General features: G+C 48.3%; 1 protein-coding gene across 9 annotated transcripts in view; it reads right to left on the minus strand.

The window, feature by feature from the left end:
- Nucleotides 1-19,854, minus strand: part of LOC104641379 (calcium-activated potassium channel subunit beta-2) — a 154,213-nt gene that overhangs the window by 45,387 nt on the left and 88,972 nt on the right. The window contains exon 2 of one of the 9 annotated variants that reach the window (XM_075761508.1): nucleotides 7,539-8,413. The exons of 6 other annotated variants lie outside the window; for them this stretch is intronic. Coding sequence is in view for 2 of the 3 variants with exons in the window: in XM_075761504.1 (XP_075617619.1) it covers nucleotides 5,258-5,307 (50 nt within the window). In the remaining variant the exon portion in view is untranslated. Of the gene's footprint in view, nucleotides 1-5,257; nucleotides 5,395-7,538; nucleotides 8,414-19,854 lie in introns of those variants that run through there. 2 more of the 9 variants (XM_075761504.1, XM_075761502.1) reach the window with 2 other exon arrangements.

Below are 19,854 nucleotides of genomic sequence, written 5' to 3' on the forward strand. Positions count from 1 at the left end.
ATTGTACTGCATGAAGATACTACCTTTTTGTGCTTATCGTAATCCAAACTACAGTTTGGTAAGGCTGAATGTACGGCTTTCCTCCTTATGTAGGCATGCAGCCATGGAAGCACTGTGCAGAAATGAGTATTGATTTACACCTCTCACTGCTTGACAAGAGCAGAAGGGGGTCTCGGAGTTTTAGTTTAGCTGATGGACCGTGCTAAACACAGCCTGGTTCTGCTGCTGTTATGTGTGAGTTATCCTTGATGCAGCCAAGTCATTTCTGAAGTATTGTAGAAGGTGAAACAGAGCCAGCTTTATAGGCAATAATAACAGAATGATATTATTTAGGCTAAAATGAGTCAATATTTGGAAAATTCCACTCTTAGTAATAAGACCTTGCCTGAGGGAGGCTGGTTGGTGCTGCCTGTAAGGAGACAGCCTGTACCAGATGGGAGAGTGAGTGAGCAGCAGGAGACAGAGCCTGAGTGCTCCTGTGGCCACCAAGAGGCAATGCTGGGGGTGCAGCTTGGGGGGAACACAAGCGTGCAGCCAGGAGAAGAGGAATGTGGCCACCAAGTCATCTGAAATTGGAAAAATAAGATATGGGAAATAGAGCTTTCATCGCAATGTTGCACAGGGGATGAGTGCTGGTTATAACCTGCTTGGTGGTGGGAGGGGATGCAAACCTGATTGTCGAGGCACAGGGTGAGCATGTCCTAGCCACAGGCTGCAGTTAAAGGTGGAGGAAGAAAAGGCAAATTTGGATAAGGTGTAAAATGGTAGAGGCTTGTCCCTGGTGGCCCTTGATGGTGATCCTGTCCCCAGCTGGAGCCTAGCACAAGGCTGTCTGACCTGCTTTTCCAGGGCTGCTGGCTCCTGCTGGCATCAGAAGCACGGGGCCCTGGCTGTGTTATGCTGACACTTGTCCTATAAAACTGACAGCAATAACGAATGGTACTCCATATTTCTGTAATATCTTCTTCCTTGGAAAACCTAACAACATGCCACTGACAACATTTTTGAGGGCTGGACTGCAGCCAGTTTCTTGAATAGTTTGGCCATGGCCCTACAACAGGGAGCTTGAGTCTGTAATACTTATGATCAGAGGTGAAGGACTTGCTTTCCCTTCTCCCAGATAAACATCCTGTCCTTACATATACATCTAGGACTGTCTATACAAGTACTATACATCCAGGACTGTCTAGAGGGGCTGTAAGGGTGTTAACTGCTCAACCTGAGCAGCTGGTTGGTCTCAGCTGGATGCTCAAACTCTGAAGCCACCTCCCTTAGTTGAACAAGTGTATGTGCTCTAACTGGTGTTATTGGATGGGAGCAGCTGTCTGTAGTACCGGACAGCAGATCTATTGATATATCGCTGGAGGAGTTCTGGGCTAGACTATAGCAATAACTTATTAAATACAACTCTGAGGGAGTCAATTTTGCTAGTTTTGGGGAGATTATAAACAATTGACAAATGAATCTTCTTTCTATCCTTGGTATGTTGCACATGTCAGGACTTCTAGTTGTTTGTTGGCTGAATCTGTTATTGACCATTGTATTCCTTGGCATGAACTGAAATTTCAGTCTCCAGGTTCATGGCCATTAACCATGGTGAAAATGTGACGCATTTGTCTTGCATGATGAGTTTGCCTGTGGAAGTTGATGGACTTATGACTCTGGCTGGGTACTTGGATCAGGTGCCTACAAAGATGTCCAGTCTGGAAAGGCTGTTTGCTTGTGTGACATGATGGTCCCTCCTGCAGATGCTGGGTGCTTGGCTAGGAGCAGTGCTCCAAAGCAGCCCTGGCTTTCTGGTGCCCTGATGGAATTTGCTGCTTCTGGGTTGAGAATGTGGTTGTAAGGATAAAAAGGGGATGGATTAAACTCTCCTGATGCTTTATGGTGGATTCTAGTAGAGCTTTTCTGCTCAAAGTTTTTGCCTTGCTTTCTCTGACCCCTCTGACATTAGTCACTTGAAGATTCTTTTGATTCAACTGCATCAAATTAAACAGTCATGATTTGGACTACAGGAGTAAGGATGGGAGCTGCAGCTTTCAAGCACCTTGTGTGTATGCAAAGGAGACTGTTGCACTTGAGGCGGTGACTATGCTAAAGACTACTCGAAATGCTTGAGTGTGGACCCGAGCGTGGTTTCAACAAGCTGTGTGCTTATGCAATTAAGGCGAAGTTGTGCTGCTGCTTGAGCACTTACAGCATGTGGTAGGGATACAGACAGGTCAGCCAACTGCTATGTGGTCATCTATTTAATCCCCAAATGGAGGGAAATCGGCACCTGTGCTGCCTGGAGGAGGCAGTGGGTTTCTGCCTCAGGCTGTGTAACTGCAGGCTCAGATCCTGAGGAGAGATTGTCATTTCGGCAGCACTTGTGCTCCTGTTTGCTGGTAGTGTTGCTTATTTTTATGGATCAGGAGGCTGCAATCAATTGCAAAAATACCAAGAGTACAGTTTGAACCCATGAGATCAGGAGTGGATGTGTACTTTGAAGAAAGCACTGAAGAAAAAACATTTTGAAGTATCAGTTTTATAATCACTGTAAAGGATTGACACAAGAAGGGACTGTTTTTTCACTGAGTGAAACAGAAAACACGGAATCTAAATTTCCAGATTCTGTTTTTAGCTTTTCCATCAACTTGTATTTGGAGGCAAACAAGCACCTTCCTTCCCTGCTTTTGCCACCTGTAGACAAGGCAGAGCTGTCACTGGGAACGGAGCTGTCCTGTGGCTTTAAGATTGTACACTGATGGAAAGCTTTGGTGAATGGTCCCATGGAGATACAAAATGATTAATCTGCAGGCGTCTAAGAACACTTGTGACATAGCTTTTGGTCTTGTATCTGTTATTTCACTTATGGAGCTGTTAATATCTCGCGATGCACATCAAGCCATATCTTAATGATTAAAAAGGGTCTGTTTTATCTGTAGCTAGTGAGAAATGCAATTATTTCAAGTAGTGCAAGTTCTGTACCAGTCAGAAGTGGTATTTAAATGGTTTTAATAACTTGGCTGGAGGCTTGTTTTGAGGTGCTGAAAGCACACCATCCCTCCGATTAGCACATTGCTACAGCTCCGGATTTGGTGTGGGGGCACTGCAGAGGGGCAGGAGCGCGGGAAGCCACGAGATGGAGAGCTGGGGCAGTAAGGCAGTTTGCAGTGTCAGTGTAGTGTCTCAGCCTGAGGACAGCTGAGGAGGTAGAATAAGACCTGGGTGGGAGATCTAATAAGGATGACGGAGCTGGGAGACACTGAAGGATGAACGTATGCGGAGTGGGAGAGGGGGCTGGAGACAGGGTGAGGGGGAAGGAAAGGTCTTTTCCTTCCACACCAAGACCTTGTGTTGACAGCAAATCCCATCCAGGAGCAACCTTTGCCTCCTAATGCTGACCTGGCAGTTGCTGGGAGGCAGCCTGCAGTGCTGAGCCCTGACAGGTCTGCCGGCAGCAGTGGGATGCTTTCCATCATGCTCCCCTGCCTCTGAAACTTCCAGTGCTTCTCAAAACCACGCAGCTTCACTCAGAGCTAATGAACTGTGTGTTGGGGAGACAGACTTCAGTTTTAAGCAGAATAAACCTGACTGTGAGCATGTGGGTAGGACATGGATCGACTTAAGCTATTTCTGGGATTTTTCATTTGTTCTTCCCTCATATGAGACACTTAGTCTCCCCACCAGCACATCAGCAGCAGAGTGAAGAATTAGAAGCAGAGTAAAAAAATGAACAGTTTTCCAAGCCTGTCACATCTCTAGCATGGAGGGCTAATGTTCAATTCAAATAAGCCCAGTACAGAAGCTAATTGCTGAGAAACAGTGGGATATTTCAAAGCTCTAATTAAAGGCAATTTAAAATCTCCACTGATAATAGCAAGAGCAAAAAAACCCCTGCTGCTGGACACATACCAGTTAGCAAGACCAGCTTACAACTGAGGGGTGCAGCTGACCTGTTTTAGGAATGGGCATGGCTCTGCTGAGCAAATAGGGAGTTAAACTAATGACACTGCACAGAAATTTGGCCTGTTATCGCTCCTGCACACCCCTGGCAGTGCAGCTGGGAAATGATATTTCTGAGCACTAAGTGGCAGGTGTGTGTCTGTGCTGAAGGGCGAGCATGGTGCAAGTGGAGTCAACTCGATTGGGACCCAGCCCAGCAAAGGATCTTGCTGTGTGCCTGAAGCACGAGGGCTGCAAGTGTCTGTGGGGCTGCATCAGGGGTGCAGATTTTCAATTCTGTACTGAAGTAAAAGCTTTACCAAAATGACAATTAAGTCACTATCTGACTAACTCCATGCTTTCCATCTTGCTTCATTTCTGGTGAAACATCTATTGAAATCACACTGCCTCATACTTCTGTAAACAACCAAATATTCCACCCAGCAGCATTTACCTGGACGTGGGCACACAGAAATGAGTCCCCGGCCATGTGGGAGCCGGAGGGAGTTTTGCCACTGAGTTCAACTGATACTAAAACTATTCCTGTAAAAGTGCATTTTTACAGTTGCACTGCGATCTCTGCTGTAGACCTCTAGTTAAATGCATGTTAAAGTTGAGGGTCAAGCCACCTGGTAGTAAATTAATGGTCTGTAGTGTAGCTACTGCTGTGATGCCTCTCTTCCATTACAAGAGGCAACACTGCTGCAAGTGGCTTGTATGACCAGAATAATGGTGCTTGTGGCTTGCATCTGCATAGGGGAGGATGCTTGTTGCATTTAAAGAAGATTGTGAGCCCGAAGGCATTGCTCAGCCCACGAGGCACTGCAGAGCTGCAGTGTCCCAAAGGGAGACTCATGGGAGTGGGGACTTCAGGCATGTCCCCCCATGCATCATTTTGGGGTGTTCACATGGACCCCTTCCCTGATTGGGTTTTGCTGCATCTGCCCTTCACCTGGAGGGGTCTTATGAGCATCAATACTTCTGTGTTTGTAGCCTCTGAACAAGCATGCAAAAACCAGGAGGCTCCTCTGCTACCACTGTCCCTCTGCTGACACAACATGCAGCACCTGGTTACCGGTGCGCTTATCTACCAAATGATCCTTAAACTGAAAGGTGAGAAATGTTGGGTCACTCTGGACACATGCAATACTCCAGTCTGCTAGGTTGCCTCTGGGTTTTTGAATAGTTTGCCTGTAAGGCGAGGTTCAGTCAACAGCATCAGGGTCCCTCCAACACCCTGCCGCTTGGCATGCAAAGTGGCACAGAGAGGGGGTGACTTCTCTGGCTTGTTTAAAAGAAAGGAGTAGAAAGCAAAATAAGAGACATTTACCAGCTTTGAAGGTGGGAAGGGTGCTGAGGCCTTCTGCTTTCCTTTCCCATTGCGATGCTCCTTGTCTCTCTTGGGCCCCATGTTGCAAATCCTATGCTCCCATCTGAAGAGCACTGGCTGCGGGCTCCCTCCAGAGCCCGTTGACGCAATCTGGGTCATTTGGAGAAGCTCATCAGGAAGGATCCTGCGCCTCCCTGCTGTGCTGGCGCTGAGCTTTGCCTTCCAGGGTGTGCGAGGGCACAGGCTGGTCCTCAGTCCTGCTCCCAAACCTGGCTCGCTCGACCCACTGTAGCCTTGGGACTCCCTGTGTGCCCCTGGGGTGACTGGCTGAGGTAATGCAATGTGCGGACAGGGGAGAAATGCCCCGTGGGATCCATCTGACCACTTTTCTGGGTGGGGAGAAGTCAATGGCTGAAGCTAGCACAGAGTATCCCCGAGAGCCAAACCCCACCTGCCCTCCCAAGGGGCTGCTGGTGAATAAGGGGATTTCTAGCAAGGCAACAGAGCCCTCCCGGGGAGAGATGGGATTTCTTAAAGTGGGTCTGAGTGGATTACGACAGAGATAATCTGGATGGCTGTTTCATAAGTTTCCCCAGTGCCTGGACTCCCTGCTCAGCAACAGACGCTATGTGTGCCGAGAATAACTGATTTCTCAGAAACACCATGTAAGAATATAAGCATGCAGATGTCTGGAGCAAACTGTTTCTCTGTATCTTAGCTTTATCTGTAACAAAATCTCTTCCCCATTCCAACACCAGTTTAGTACCAAGGGACCAGACATGCTGTCAAGCACCACAGCTTGGTGGAGGCCACCTTTCCCTGGCAGCTCATATTCCTCATGAATCCCCACCTTTTTCCTTGATCTTATTCCAGATATTTACACAGACAAATGCTAGCGGCAACGAACCTGACTCCAAAGCCAGTGTTTAGACCATTCTCAACATCCTACTCATTTACAGCAGTCAATTCAGAAGCAAAGGCAGCATGCAGGTACTCCTCCAGCCCAGGGACCGCACCATACTGGGGCTATGCTACTGTTAGACCCATCTTCAGAGCAGCTTTGCTGCACAGCGCAAGTCACATGAGCAATGAATTTCCAAGGCTTTGCAGACTAATAGTTACTGCAGAGCAGTGGAAGTGAAGACTTAAGTTTCTATCTGGAAACTCAGTTCAGCTGCAAGTTTTTATCTAAATTATTTAAATGCTCACTGCCTCAGTTTCTCCATTTGTAAATCCCTAACCTGTCTGTTTGCTATTCTTGGATTAAAAGCACTGTGTAAGATATGTTCTAGCAGCTGCTGCTTGTACACATTTGGAAAAACAAATTCTGAATGCTTTCTGGGGAATACGGATATCCCAAATCAGTGCAAGGCTGGAATAACGGCACTGTTGTGACATAGCATGATGTTCCTAAGCTGGGGAGTGCCTGGAAGTTTGTGCTCTGCCTGTGGGAAGCTTGTGTGCAGTTACTGCTTCCTCAGCCCTTCTGTTTCAAATGTGAATATGATAAATTATTTCAACTTCACCTGAACGTGGCTAAAGATCATAAATATGAAGTCAAATAAGACCCAAGTGCATGAAAGCTGGCAGCCTGTTTTAATGTGCTGCTGCTACACCTTTAATTTGCCCGGCACAGCTGGGCAGCGCAGCAAGCGAAGGCTGTGCGAGCCCCTGCGCGTGGAGTTGGAGGGGGATGCAGACAGCGAGTTACCCACTGGCTGTGAGCTGAGCTTGGAATTTCCTGACAATTTTTTTGCAGTGCTGAAAGCAGCTTGCTGTCAGGAAATGTCTCTGGTGCTCCCTCCCTACCCCGTTTCAGTCTCTATTGCAGCATTCCGGAATGTTTTGCTTTCCAAACACAGGCCCATAGTCTATTCAAGTTAGGTGTCCCCCCTGTAACAACATTACAATATGCATTGCTAAAACATTACTGCAAGCCTCCAGCTTCAGCCCACAAGTGCTACCAACAGCTAATTCATTCCTTAGATTAGCAAGTGTAATTTATATCATAAAACAGCACTTGAAACTGTCTGCCTGTGAAATGTCCTTCACTGGAATCCTCAGTCAAAGCCTGGCTCGTGCCAGCCTCTTGTCAGGCGTAACTGCTCTAGGAAATACTTCTCCAGGGTGCGCTTAGCAGAAAAGCCTGAATTTGCTCTAACGCATGCTTTAATCTTCGCTCCCCAATGCTTCATGACAGCCCGTCTAAGCTCTCAGCACCGTCCCTGTCCCGAACGCCTCGGCGCATCCTGCAGCTTCCCCCGGTAAGGATCAGGTTTACCTTAGCAGCAGCGGAGCAGCAGTGCCCAAAATGGAGATTTCAATGGGATCTGACAGGGAGATTTTTCCCTCTCATCTACATACTTCTGTAGTTTCCACCTTTGGGAAAACAGCCTATCTACAAGCAGGAGGTTTCTGTATAGCTTGTCTCTCGATGTCTCCAAATATTTCTCACTGTTCTCACAGTTCCCAGGCAGTTTTAATTACTCTGTTTTTAAACAGAGATGAAGCACAAGTGTTCAGTAATTATTCAGAAACAAGTCACCAGAAGGAAATGGGTGCAAAGACCCTCTGAATAAACTCAGCCCCAAAAAGTTGAACTTTCTTTCTCCAAACTTTATTTTGTGATGCTCCTTGTTATCCCCACCTTTATAAAAACTCCTCTTCCCATCCGTTCTGCCTGGGCTCCTCCGGGGCATGATGGCCATCCCCGCAAGGGCAGGATGCTTGCCACGGGGCCGGTGCCTTTGCTGTCACTTGGCAAAATTCATCCTTCTCGCCTGCTCTTCAGAAGAAAGCTGCAGGACTCAGGCAGGAAAGCGGGCTCGGGGTTGGGGCAGTCCCGCTATTGTGCCGAGCCCGCAGCCGGCATACGGCTAGGCAGCACCCGGCCGTGCAACCGTTACTTTCCGAAATGCCAGCGCTGTGGGGAAGCAGGCGTGCAGCTCTTTCTCCAGTGCTTGCTCGACCCTGTGTATCCTTGCTTGTGCTGGTGTGAAATCGGGGGCTTCCCAGCCTTTCCCTCAGTCACCTCCATCAGACTGCTCTGTCCTTGGGTGCTATTTGCTTTTCTGAGTCAGGAGCGTGTCGGAGAGACGCTCCCGTTCGTCTCGGGCTGCTCACTGATTTCCCACGCTGTGTGCTTGCTATTTGCTCCTATGGCAAAAATAAAAGCTGCTTTCACTGGCGTGGTCCACAGTTGGTTGTGATAGGATCTTCCCCCCCCCCGCCCTGTTTAAAATGTAAGGTCTCATGAATTAAGAAGCTACAGCCTGTCTAGATCTTGTACCAGGCAGTCTCTGATTCATCAGAGAATCTCCTTGGTAACTAGCTGTTCTTCTCTGATGATTTGTTACAAAAAAGCTCTCCCAGTTTAAAGATAAAATACAGTGAAAGCAGAAAGAGGAGCTATACCACATAGATACCTTATACAGGGATATATGCCTTGTGTGCATGCAGCTATACTGGATATTTTATGATGCGTGTGGGAAGCAGCTTCTGGGATACAGCGTGGTATCACCACATGGGTGGGAACCGTGTCCTGGCTGCCCCATTTCTGCTAAAAATCCTTTTTGCTGCTCTGGGCCAGTAACCCCACCTGCAGGGCAAACAATCCCACAGGAGATGATGTTGGCCTCTAACGAGGGGCTCAGCTGTTCCTGCTTTAATAAGCCAGGTTCCTGGCCTTGTGTGGGACTGATGGCCAATTACAAAGATTCAGAGAGGATGACTTCTGTGGGAGGTGTGCCTGCTGCCTTTGATGCTGCCTTGTAGCCCTCCTGTTCTGGAAATGAGCCCCCGCTGCCTGACCCCCTCAGCGTGCAGCAAAGCCCTGCCTGTGCTCCGGTGGCCGCTCAAGTCGGAGGGAAGGTGCTCGCTGAAGATTTGTGGTTGTGTTTTTGTTTTTTCTTAGAACCAGCATTGCTGGAGAAGTCGGTCCAAGGTGAGGCTAAGAATGCTTTGTGTTTGAAATAGCTGGTAACTGTGTTCAAAAAGTCGGTGTAAGTAAAGAGTTTCACCTGTGAATGCCCAAGGCTGGGAAGCCCCGAGAGCTGCTCGGAATCAGAGGGATGAGGCAACGGTACGGGGCTGGGAACAAGTGTTCACATTGCATATGTCATCATCCCCTCCGTATGTTCTCACTTGCCTTATGCCCTTTCTGTCCCACGGCACTAATTCCTCTGAATCGATACAACAAACAGCAACAGGTCTATGAGGGGTCTTTTATCTCTGCAAGAGGCTTTTGAGCTCAGCGCGGAAGCTTGCCTGGCAGCCGGAGGAAGGCTCCCGCAGGCGGCTCTGGCAGTTGGGCTATAGCGTGCTGCAGGTGTCGGCGTTTGGGGACAAAATCTGTGTTCCCACAAGGTGCTGTGGTATCTCTCATGTCTGGGCAGGAGAGACCCAGGATCGTGTGCTCTGCGTGGGGAGGCCTGATCCAGCCCTACTCAGATTCAGACCTGTGGTTTCAGGGTGTTTAAATCTTTGCAGGCAAAGATTTGTAGGCTGCCCCTTTGCTGCTGCACACCAGCAAAGCCTAAAGTGCTCAAACGTCTATTTAGCAATTAATATGGGCAATGATGAACTGGCTCTGATAAATGAGGGTTAAGATAATCAAGCTCATTTTTGATGCAATTTACCCATGTCAGGAACATGACCTCATTCTGGATAAGGGATGGGGTTTTAGATAATCAAAGTTGTGATAAGCAAGGCCTGACTGTCCCCCCCTCAGTCGGGGGAGAGAGGTGCTTGTCCTTCCCCCGTCCCGCTCTCCCTTTGTGGGTGCCGAGCCATGGGAGGGCAGGTGAGCCCCTGCCGTGGCCCCGACGTGCCACGTGGCTGGGGGCTGCTGTTTCAGGCCCCAAGGGAAATACAAGGGGAAGCCTCTCCTCCGCCTCTTTCCTGCCTTTTAGTTTTCTTTCTAAAGCTTGAAAGGAAGAGCAAAGCCTTTGCAGCTATCAGATCTCTGTGCCTCTTGGTGGGAGGGAAGTGGAGGAGCAGACGGAGGCCCTGAGGGGAGGGATGTCCGCGGGGCACGTCCTGCGTGGCTTTGTGGCTTTGTCTCCAGGCTCCCTCGATGGAGAGAAGGATGGAGGGAGGTCAGGTCCAGCAATGCTGGTGCCTGGTGTTGGGATCTCTGAGATCCGGTGCCGTTCTGTGACTGCACTGTGGCTGAAGCCACCAGGCTGGGAAAAGCAGGCTCTTTTTTGTTTTGCCCAGGGGTAGCAGGAGCTGCATCTCCCCCAAGAAGAGTGTCAGGGCAAGGCCTGGGTGCCATGTCCCACCGCATGACTCTCCTGGAGCAGGGGATGCTCCCTCAGAGCCTGTCCTGCCCTGTGGAGGTGACAGGCAGACCTGAAGACTGTTTACTCTTCCTGAAGCTCTGGAGCTGCCAGAGGGGCAGAGCTCAATTTTTATGTTATACATTTTAATCATGCTATTTTAAGTTGGAGCTTGGCATGGAGAAAAGTGGAAAAGTATCAAAACTTGCTTGTTCCTCACCCCCCACCTGGTGCCTGCAGCTTTCCGTCGGTTCCTCCGCAGGTGCCTGCAGACAGCATCTCCTCAGCTGCATTATTGCCTCTCGGCTGGTTTTGGTTACAAATTCATATTTATTAAAAAAAAAGCTTATGTACAGTGTTTTGCTGTTTCTATCTCCTTCGCAATGCGTTGCTATTTTGGGAAGTGGAGCAAAGGTTGCTGCAGCTATTTTTATAGCAGGGGAAGGTGCGTGGATCCAGGCGCCCGCAGCCTGGGGTGGGCATGGGGCTGCCTGCCGATGGGTGGCAAGAGTGTGCCCTGCAAGCAGATGTGGGTGTTGTGGGTTGGGGGTTTTTTGGCTTTTTTGTGGCTCTTCCATTTTATTTCAATCGCTGGCTTAATCCTGAATCAGATTTGAACTTAAAGGAATGTCAGTGGCAGTAAAAAAAAAAAAGAAGCCTTGGTGGGTATTTTTTATGAATTGGATCTCTTCAGATGAAAGCTTCATTACTGTGAAACAATGAGCCTGCTACACTCTCAGCAGTACAAATGGGTTTCATTTGTATTAGGAAGATACGAGCTTATTATTTTTAGTCTGTTCCTGTAGCACCAGGAATGTTTAATGTGATAATCAATGTAATTGAGGAACTGAAAGTACAGAAAATTGCAACACTCTCGGGGGTGATAATGACTACAACTGGAGCACTGCTGAAAGGGCCGGGGGACGGGTACAGGTGTAGGAAAAATAGACTCGCATCCCGAGTGTGGATGATCCCATATCACGTGGGGGTCCGTGAGAGCAGCTCCCGGGAGGGTGCTGGGCAGCTCCAGCGCAGCCCTTGCACCAGGGGCCAGACCCTCCCCGGTGCCAGCGGGACAGACCTGGCCCTGAGCACCCAGCAAGAGGCTCAGGGCGTGGGATGCACCCAGGAACGGCCCTGCTGGAAGGACATGGGGAGAAGGAGCTGCTGCCTTCTTCCCCGAAGCCCGAGGGCTTGGGAGGAGCAGTGTCCCCTCCTGGGGTCTGGTGGGAAGAGGGACATCCAGGAGAAAAGCTGGCTGCAGAGTTTGGCAGCTACGTTTGTTTAAGCAGGTCTTTACCGAGTGTTTGCAAACGTTGATAGGTTCAAAATTTGGCTGGTTCGGCTGCTTCCCCCCTGCCCCCCACCCCGAAATAGCAAAAGGCATATTTTTGACACCAAAACCCTCCTGCCAAATTCCCTGCTCCTCCTCCTAAGTACAGGGTTGCTAAAGCTTTTCAATTAAATGCTTCGGAGCATTGAACATGGACAAAACACAGCATTTCCTCTCCAGCCCGGTGCTTGGAAACTGTGATGTTGTTTCATGAAGCCTTCCCTCTCTACACCTCAGCCTGCGGCAGGCACCCGCCATGAACGTTTTCAGCCTGAATTCTATGGAAAGTGTAAGCAGCAAGCTCACTGGAGGACCTGCCAGCTATAGGTGGGTCACCTATAGTACTCTGGCTGCCACTCGCACGAGCCTGGCCACATGTGGCTCCTGCTCTGGGTTTGGGGAGCTGCTGGTCGCCATGTACCAAATTCACTGGTGTACCTCCAGGCAATTTCACTGCTAATTTTAGTCCCTCCATGACACAGTGTTTCGGGTTTTTTTTCTGTTTGCTGGTGATTTACTGTGTGCATTAGTTCGTAGAGGCGGCGGGAGGGAGGAAGGCGGCTCGTTGGCTCAGCCCTGGCCGCTGCTCCCGGCGCAGAAGAGGAGCCTGGGGCAGAGCGGCAGGACAGGGTGGGTGGTCATGGGTGAGAAGAAATGTCTGCAACCCAGGGGAGATTGAATATATTTTAGATGTAGACTCCAAAACTACTAAATTCAGAGTAAGCCTGAAAGAAACGACAGCCTGCAAGGGTGCAGTCAGGTTTGTTTTCAGCCCTCTCTGTTTTAATTTGTTTCACTTAGAGGAGGGAGATTTTCTCTCTTAGAAAAGTTGCCTTGTTCTAGTGGTTCTTCTAATAAATCCTGGTTTTAGACACCAAAAGCTGTTTGGTGCCCTTCCTTTTGGGGAGCACTGCTGGAGCTCCCCTCCCACGCGAGGACGGGCTCCCGGCTGGCAGCGTGAGAAAACAGGAGCCAGGAAAGCCAGATCTGATCGTTAAATGAACTCAGTTTAGCATATGCAATCAGTTGTGCCATGAGTTACATTTAAGCCTACTGCAATCAGAGGGTACTTTGCTGAGGGAAATGACTGAAGCCAGAGCTGAAGGTATGGCTTTGGTGATGCATTGGCTGCGGCGTTCACGCTCATAATGCAATTGCTTACACTACAAAGCAATTATCAGGGTTTAAAATTCCAATAGCGTTTTGAAGGTGTATAAGCCCTGAGGGTTTTCCATTTGCAGAGATGTTTCTTTTATTGTACCTACTTGCCTAATAACTTTACTGTTTTAAACGGATCGAGGTGTTTTAGAAAGCTATTTGTGATCTTTGTTGAAAAACAAAGGCAAACCCGCCAGCTCCTTGCAGAATACTTGCTCCATCGCAAGCTGCTCCTAAGGCCCCATTTAGGTTTTGTGCAGGTTTAATGAGGTAAAGCCCCTGTGCAGTGTTTCCTGCTCCCTTTCTTAATTTTTGGCAGCACATCCTTAAGCTGGGGCAGAGCACTTTGGTGCTCGCTCTCTCACTGTGAAACCATCAGCTTTCCCCTATCCGTCCAACCCCTCCGGGAGCAGCAGTCATGCTTGCAGTAAATTTTCCCCCCAAATAACACATACATCATTCTCGCAGCCGGTTCCTGGTGCTCTGCAGACAGGCAGGCTGAGGGGGTGGGAAGGGTGAACTTTCTCCATCAGCTGCTAAAGAGGAAATTTGCTGCTGGTGTTTTGGGGAGGTGCAGTGTTGGAGTGCGGGGTGCTGGGGCAGGGCTCTGGGCAGCTCCAGTCCAGCCCAGAAGGGCCAGGAACTGAACTGGGACCTGCTGGAGGAGATAATTCAGACAACCCTTGTCGCTTAGCAAGGGAGAGACTTTCTGCAGAGAGGGGATGTCCAGACCTGACAATTCCACACCTCCCAGGAGTGCTACAGTTCCCTTAAACAATATAATCAGACTCATTATCACACAACCGTTTATCACATGCAAAATGCATATGAAACAGCATGAGTAATTTCCATAGTAACCATAATCATAACCTCCCTATGTAGGGATTCAAATGCCGGATTGACGCATACTTGACAGTACCACGTACATACGTGTCCTTGCACATAGGCTTCTGGCAGCCAGTGTTTTTTTTCCGGGCTTCCACTGCTTGGCTTATAAGTGCTTACAAAACCTTGATTACTCATGTGTAATACTTTTGCACTAGACGCGTGCTTCTGTAATGTCTTTAAGGTTTTATGGTATTCTGTTGGCAACCCCTTTTATAAATAGTAATACAAAACACTTGCTGGTAAATCTGGCTTTCAGCAAGCAAATGCCAGGAAACAAAATGATTATTACTATTATTTGCACCATTCCAAAATCCATTAATTTGCTTATTGTGGTGCTAGGTAATGAACATTCCTGCAGCAAGGTCACAATTCCGTTTTACATCAAATAACTATCTTTTCTCATGTATGATACATGAAGCATATTTCTTGCTTAGGGCATAATGTTTTATTAAAATTATTTTCCTTTGTTCTTTCTTACAGATTGTCTGTTATGACTCTAAAGATTGCCTGCATGACATCTCTTTTTAAATTCAATGCATAATTTTATAAAACAGAAATTAATCTGATGCTACATTAATAAACCTCTCATGATTTTCTTTGAACAGGGGGACACGCTGCTATTATTTACCAGACAATGTGGATTTAGCTAAGCTTCGTGGAATTTCACAGTTGCTGACACACGTATCAGATGCAATGATGGAAATAATGTCAAGACAAACTGTTCAGTTCAACCCAAAAAGACTAATGGAAGTAGTAAAAATAGTAAAGATGTGAAAGCAAGAAGTACTGAAACAAATATCTGAGATGGAACTTTGTGGGAAAGGTTCACTGCAGCTGCAGACATGCCTAGCTGAGTGTCAGCCTGGGTTAATTTGCAAGGTGGCAGATGTCTTGGGAACAGGCAAATGCTGAAGAAAAGAGCTGGTGTCCCTGGGCCAGGTCTGCTCATGGAGCTGAGCTGCTCTCAGGTGTCTTTGGAGCATCACTGATTTACTGCAGCTCTGAGCTCTGGTGCTTGTGTTTAAGGATGATTATGCAATCTTACACCTTTTTTTTTTTTAAAACTTTGGTAATGCAAATAGCCTCAACCTCCTCCTAGCAGCACAAATACAATTTTGATTGGTGGGACCCTATATGGCTTGAACTGCTTCATCCACTTCAGCTGGTCTTGTCTCACCTCTGGCTCTTCCTTTGAGCCCAATGTTCCCTGGATTGGCTGAAACCACCTCTTGCTGGGCTTCTCAGCACTCCTGCTGGCCACCATGCCCAGGTGTCTCTGGTTGCCCCTTGGCTCCTAAATACCCACCCATGCTGCCCTGAGAGGTGCTTTCACTGCATCCTTGCTGTGGCCAGAGGAGTCTCAAGGATGTCCATAACCTTTGTAGTATCCACAGCGCAAGGACAGAGCAGCAAAGTGGTCCCCGCATCCCAAACTTGACTCTGAATTTGCTGGAGGTAAGTGCTGCTGTTCCTGTGTTGTAGATAGAAGACCTGCTGGGTGGCAGATGTTAAGCGTTTGGCTCAAGGTCACAGCACATATCTTTGAAATCACTTGGTAAACACTTCATTCTCAGCAAAGGATGTGCTTTGGGCTGTGATCTTATCCTGTAACAAAAGCTGAGATATGTTCCTCCTTTTTCATTCTAGTCCAGTGGTATATTTTGCTCACATTTAATAAGTGGAAAATCATTAACTTTGCCTTCTGATATATGTTTTTAATTTCTTTATTCATAACGAGTTCATTGCTGTAGCGGCAGGAGTAAAATATGTGCAAATGCAATTCAGCATTAATTAATGTCCACTTCTTACACAGTGTTAACAATAACGTGCCTAATCTTTCAGAGGCTGTTGTGGGAAACTCTTTGTTCTTTTCTAGCCAGCAAGAAGTGAGAGTTGCATTTTAGCCTTTTGCTTAAAGCTGCCTCTTAAGGGTTTTGAAGTGTTGTAAGCGAATTGAACGTAGCACCCTTGTTGTCTGACCCTGCGCCACGTAATTGGGATTCCAGTCAATCTACTTGCCTTGTCTCTTCGTGTTTGCCAGTCGGTGCGGGGAAGGACACCCCATTTCCACGGAGACCATGATAAACTTTTTGTTAGAACAACAGGTCTGTCAGCTGTTATTTCTCTTTTAACAGCAGAGTTTTAGTTAAATGCACTGTGTCACTTGCTACCATCGAGACTCTTTGCCTCCCCTCGTGTGGGATGGATTCCCAGGTCTGTGAGGTGCTGTTCCTCACCTGTCCACTGCAATAACAATGTACTGCAAGTTTTGTTGGTCTTGGGCTCTCTGAAGGATTAGACATGCAGTTTAGCAAAACTGGCCATCCACAGGTAAAAATATGACACTAAAATCAAGTTGCTATTTTTCTATATTGTGAGACTTGCCTTAATGCCGTCTCTGGGTTATGCCCATTTCTTCACTGGTCAAAGGGGATGGATTTACTGGTCTGAAACGCTGATTTTTGGCCCACCTCACTGCTGCTTTGGGTGTGCACTGTGCATGCACGCACCCTCAGCCCTGCCTGGGGGAAAGGAGGGGCTGGGGTTGGGAAATCCCTGCTTGTGGCTCTACAGGCTGATGGTTCATGGCTTATAAATGTTGTACAGCCCTCTGCATTTAATAATTTCTCCAGGTCAGCAGCAGGATTTAGGTAGACTTTAGGGCTTCAGCACTGTACTGAATGCCTCTGTTGTGAGGATTAAAGGAGTAACTTGCTGCCAGAAGTCAAAGGCTGTTGCACTCTCTCTTCTGACCCTTTAAAGCATGATGTAGTGTGTCCTTCAATATAGATGGAGAGCTGAGAACTTCATTACTGCACTGAGATGCACAGATTTAAATGAGAGATGCTGCTTGCTTCTCTGTGAGCCCTGTAAGGCTGTGTGGGAGTGGGATGATGTTGCATGGGAAACTTGGGAATTTCTGTGTGACCTTGCTGCTAAAAGCTCCGTCTTGCTGCACCAGGGGATACCACTGAACTTGTGCGTGAACTCTTAATTTTTGCTGTTCTTAGGCTGCTGAACGAGCAGCTGTGGAAACTAATGGGTTTGAGTGCAGTGATTCACTCTTAGGTGCAATTTGCTACTGGGTTGTTATGAAGGTAGGAAATTTGGTGATCTGTGCAGGGATCTATGTGGGGACTAGATCCTCCTCTCCAAGGCCATGTGGGAGTTGGAAACCCACCTTTTCTGGGGTCTGTGTGCTGCCTGAGTGCTTCCCCTGTCTGGCTGGGGCTGCCTGGGCTCTGTGCACTGCGGGCAGCGCCTGGCTGCCTGGGCAGCGTGAATTGCCCGGGTGGCTCTGACCCCTCTCCAAAAGGGGCAGCTGGATATTGCTGCCAGCTGGAACACACTGGCACACGCATTGCAGGGGGTTGAACTAGTTTCATGTAATAAGTCCCTTCTGTCCTAAAAACACCCCTCTAGCTAAACCATTTCCCATCGCTGGCGAAAGGGCATGATTTAGCAGGAGAGCACTGAGGGAGCTTAGGGGCTTCACCAGCTCCCTCTCCTGCTGGCACCACGCTGTCCTCCCTTAGCAGCTCAGTGGCTCCTTGGACCCTACTTAAAGAACAGGAGAAAGCTGTGTCGCTGTGCTGAGACTACGAACGGTGCCAGCGTTAGGGCAGATTGTAGGAGGCAGGGGATTTGTGGGAGAGTCCAAAGCTATCCCTGGCTGGAGTCTGCTCCTGCCTGAGACTCATGATTTTGTACGCCGCAAAGGGAGCGCTCTCAGACATCCCTGGATCAGGCAATGGGAGAGAATCAGGTGCCTACCAGCCTGCGTGAAGGCAGCGTGGGTTGCTTGGTCACTGCACAGTGCTTCATGTCACAGCTTACGCTCTGCATGCTTAGGATGGCATTCCTAAAGGCTCCTGCCATGGCCCAGGTCAGAAATGACCTCTGCCCAGAGACAGCTGGGGGATGACCAGCAAGCTGTGCCCTGGGAAAGGGACAGCCTCGTGGCTTGGAGGCTGTGCTGAAGGGGACCTGCTTCTCACCCTGTCCCTTGGCCATCCCCGATGCCTCACTGCATGCGTCATGTGTCTGGGCTCAAGCAGCGGCTTTGCTGGCTGCGATAGATGCAGCTGGGGAATCCCTCAGCCCAGCAAGAGCCATCTCTTTGCTGCTTTTCAGCCTTCCAGCCCTGCTTTGCTCCAGGTTGGAGCTTGCCCAGTGCTTGTGCAAAGCAGCAGTTGCAAAGCCAAAGTCTGGGGAAGTTGCAGGTTGGGAGCGTGGAGGCACTTCGAGGTTTTGTGTGCTAGGGATCTCCGAGAGGTGCTGCAGCTCACCGCTCTGCCCTGGGAGAGCAGCCGGGGCAAACTGCTCCGTTCATACCTCTGCACCGTCACATCGGGAAGAAAATTGGAAGTGATGGTTATTGCTGTTTCCCATCCTTGCTCGGCAGGGGGACGGTGCTCGTTGTTACAGCCAAGCCTGCCACCTCCTGACCCAGCAGCTTGGGTGGGAAAACTTGGAGGGAGGGATGTTGGATCCTGCTCCATCCTGCCTTGCTAACTTTCCATTAGTAAAGTTTCTTGCTTTTGTTTTTGTGTCTAATTTGGGATGTGTGTAGATTTTGGTCAAGAAAAATGAACAGTGGAGGACACTAATTACTGCACCCTGAGGGCGATGGCATCAGCCTCCCCATACTGCATCTAATTTATTGGGACTATGGGGGGCTAAATACAAACTCCAGTGGTAACACAAGCACTTCAGTAGTATACCAACTCACATAGAAATGTGCTTTGCAGAAAAATCCCTACTTTAAACCTTCCCCTTTGCTACACCCCCAGACAAATGTAGCCCTGTTTTAGTAAGATGATGTTTTCCCAAAGCTCCCATTGCATCTGTCTGTGCTGAATTCATATACAGAAGTTTACAGGAAGAAATGAATTGCTAAAATTCCTATCGAATTTGGTTATCGGAGAGGCCTTTCTAATAAAGGCAGCAGAGCTGGCAGGGTTTTTACTGGGGCAATTTTTCATTGAGTCCAGAGTAGATGTTCTTTGATAAATCTTGTCAGTGCTGTCACCTTTGGTCTTAATGGCATGAATAGCCGTTTAGCTTGCAAAACAGCACAGCCATTCAGTGGCTCGTGGGTTTTGGCATCACGCTCAAGTATTCTCCAGTCTTTTCTGTCTTTTGCTAATCTCTCTATGACTAATTCACTAACTTTTTTATAATGCAAGAGAGGCTCCTGCAATGCATCTTTTAACCTCTGCTGTTCAGACTCTTGTGATGGATGCTGCCTACTTTCACTGGAGGACGTGATCAACGCTGCGGTTTACCTGGCTGCATTATCAGAGAAGTGTAGATGGAGTTACCATTTTGTTCTTAGAGCAACTGTACAGTTTGGTTTTTATCTTTCCCTTTCAAAAGCTTTTGAATCAGACTTCCTCTCTAGCTTTTACAGCCAGTTGTAGCTCTGGACCAAACTGAAGTCTTGGAGATAAACCACGCTCTGTATTTTTTGCGCGTAGTCTCATAAGGCAAGTTCATTCATTACTGGGGATGTTGCTGTTTGCTGAGCCACCGCCAGCTAGTTGTGTATCTCTGGAGCATCACAGTCTGTCTCATCAAGACACCCACAGCCTGAGGCTGCGAGTCCACAGCTGCAACGTTTGCTTGCTGTCACGATAACAATGACCTTGTTTCCCTGGCTGGGCCTGAAGTCACCACTGTGTAATGCAGGGTGCATGCCCTGCAAACGGGGACAAGCAGGGAATTTGGAAACAGCTGTCCTGTGCCTGGTACCCGGGACTAGTGCTCAGGTTCCTTCCTTGCTGTGTGCTGCGCAGGACCAGTGGATCTTAGTCTCACTGTGTCAGTCTCACGGCAGGAAGTGGTGGGAGATTTTTTTCCTTTATTTCTTCTTTTAAAGTGTCTCTTGCTGATCTTATCTCTGCTGTAGACCCTGGAATTTGTTGACATATGATATC

Source organism: Balearica regulorum, chromosome 9, assembly GCF_011004875.1.
Source record: "Balearica regulorum gibbericeps isolate bBalReg1 chromosome 9, bBalReg1.pri, whole genome shotgun sequence".
Taxonomy (NCBI): domain Eukaryota; kingdom Metazoa; phylum Chordata; class Aves; order Gruiformes; family Gruidae; genus Balearica; species Balearica regulorum.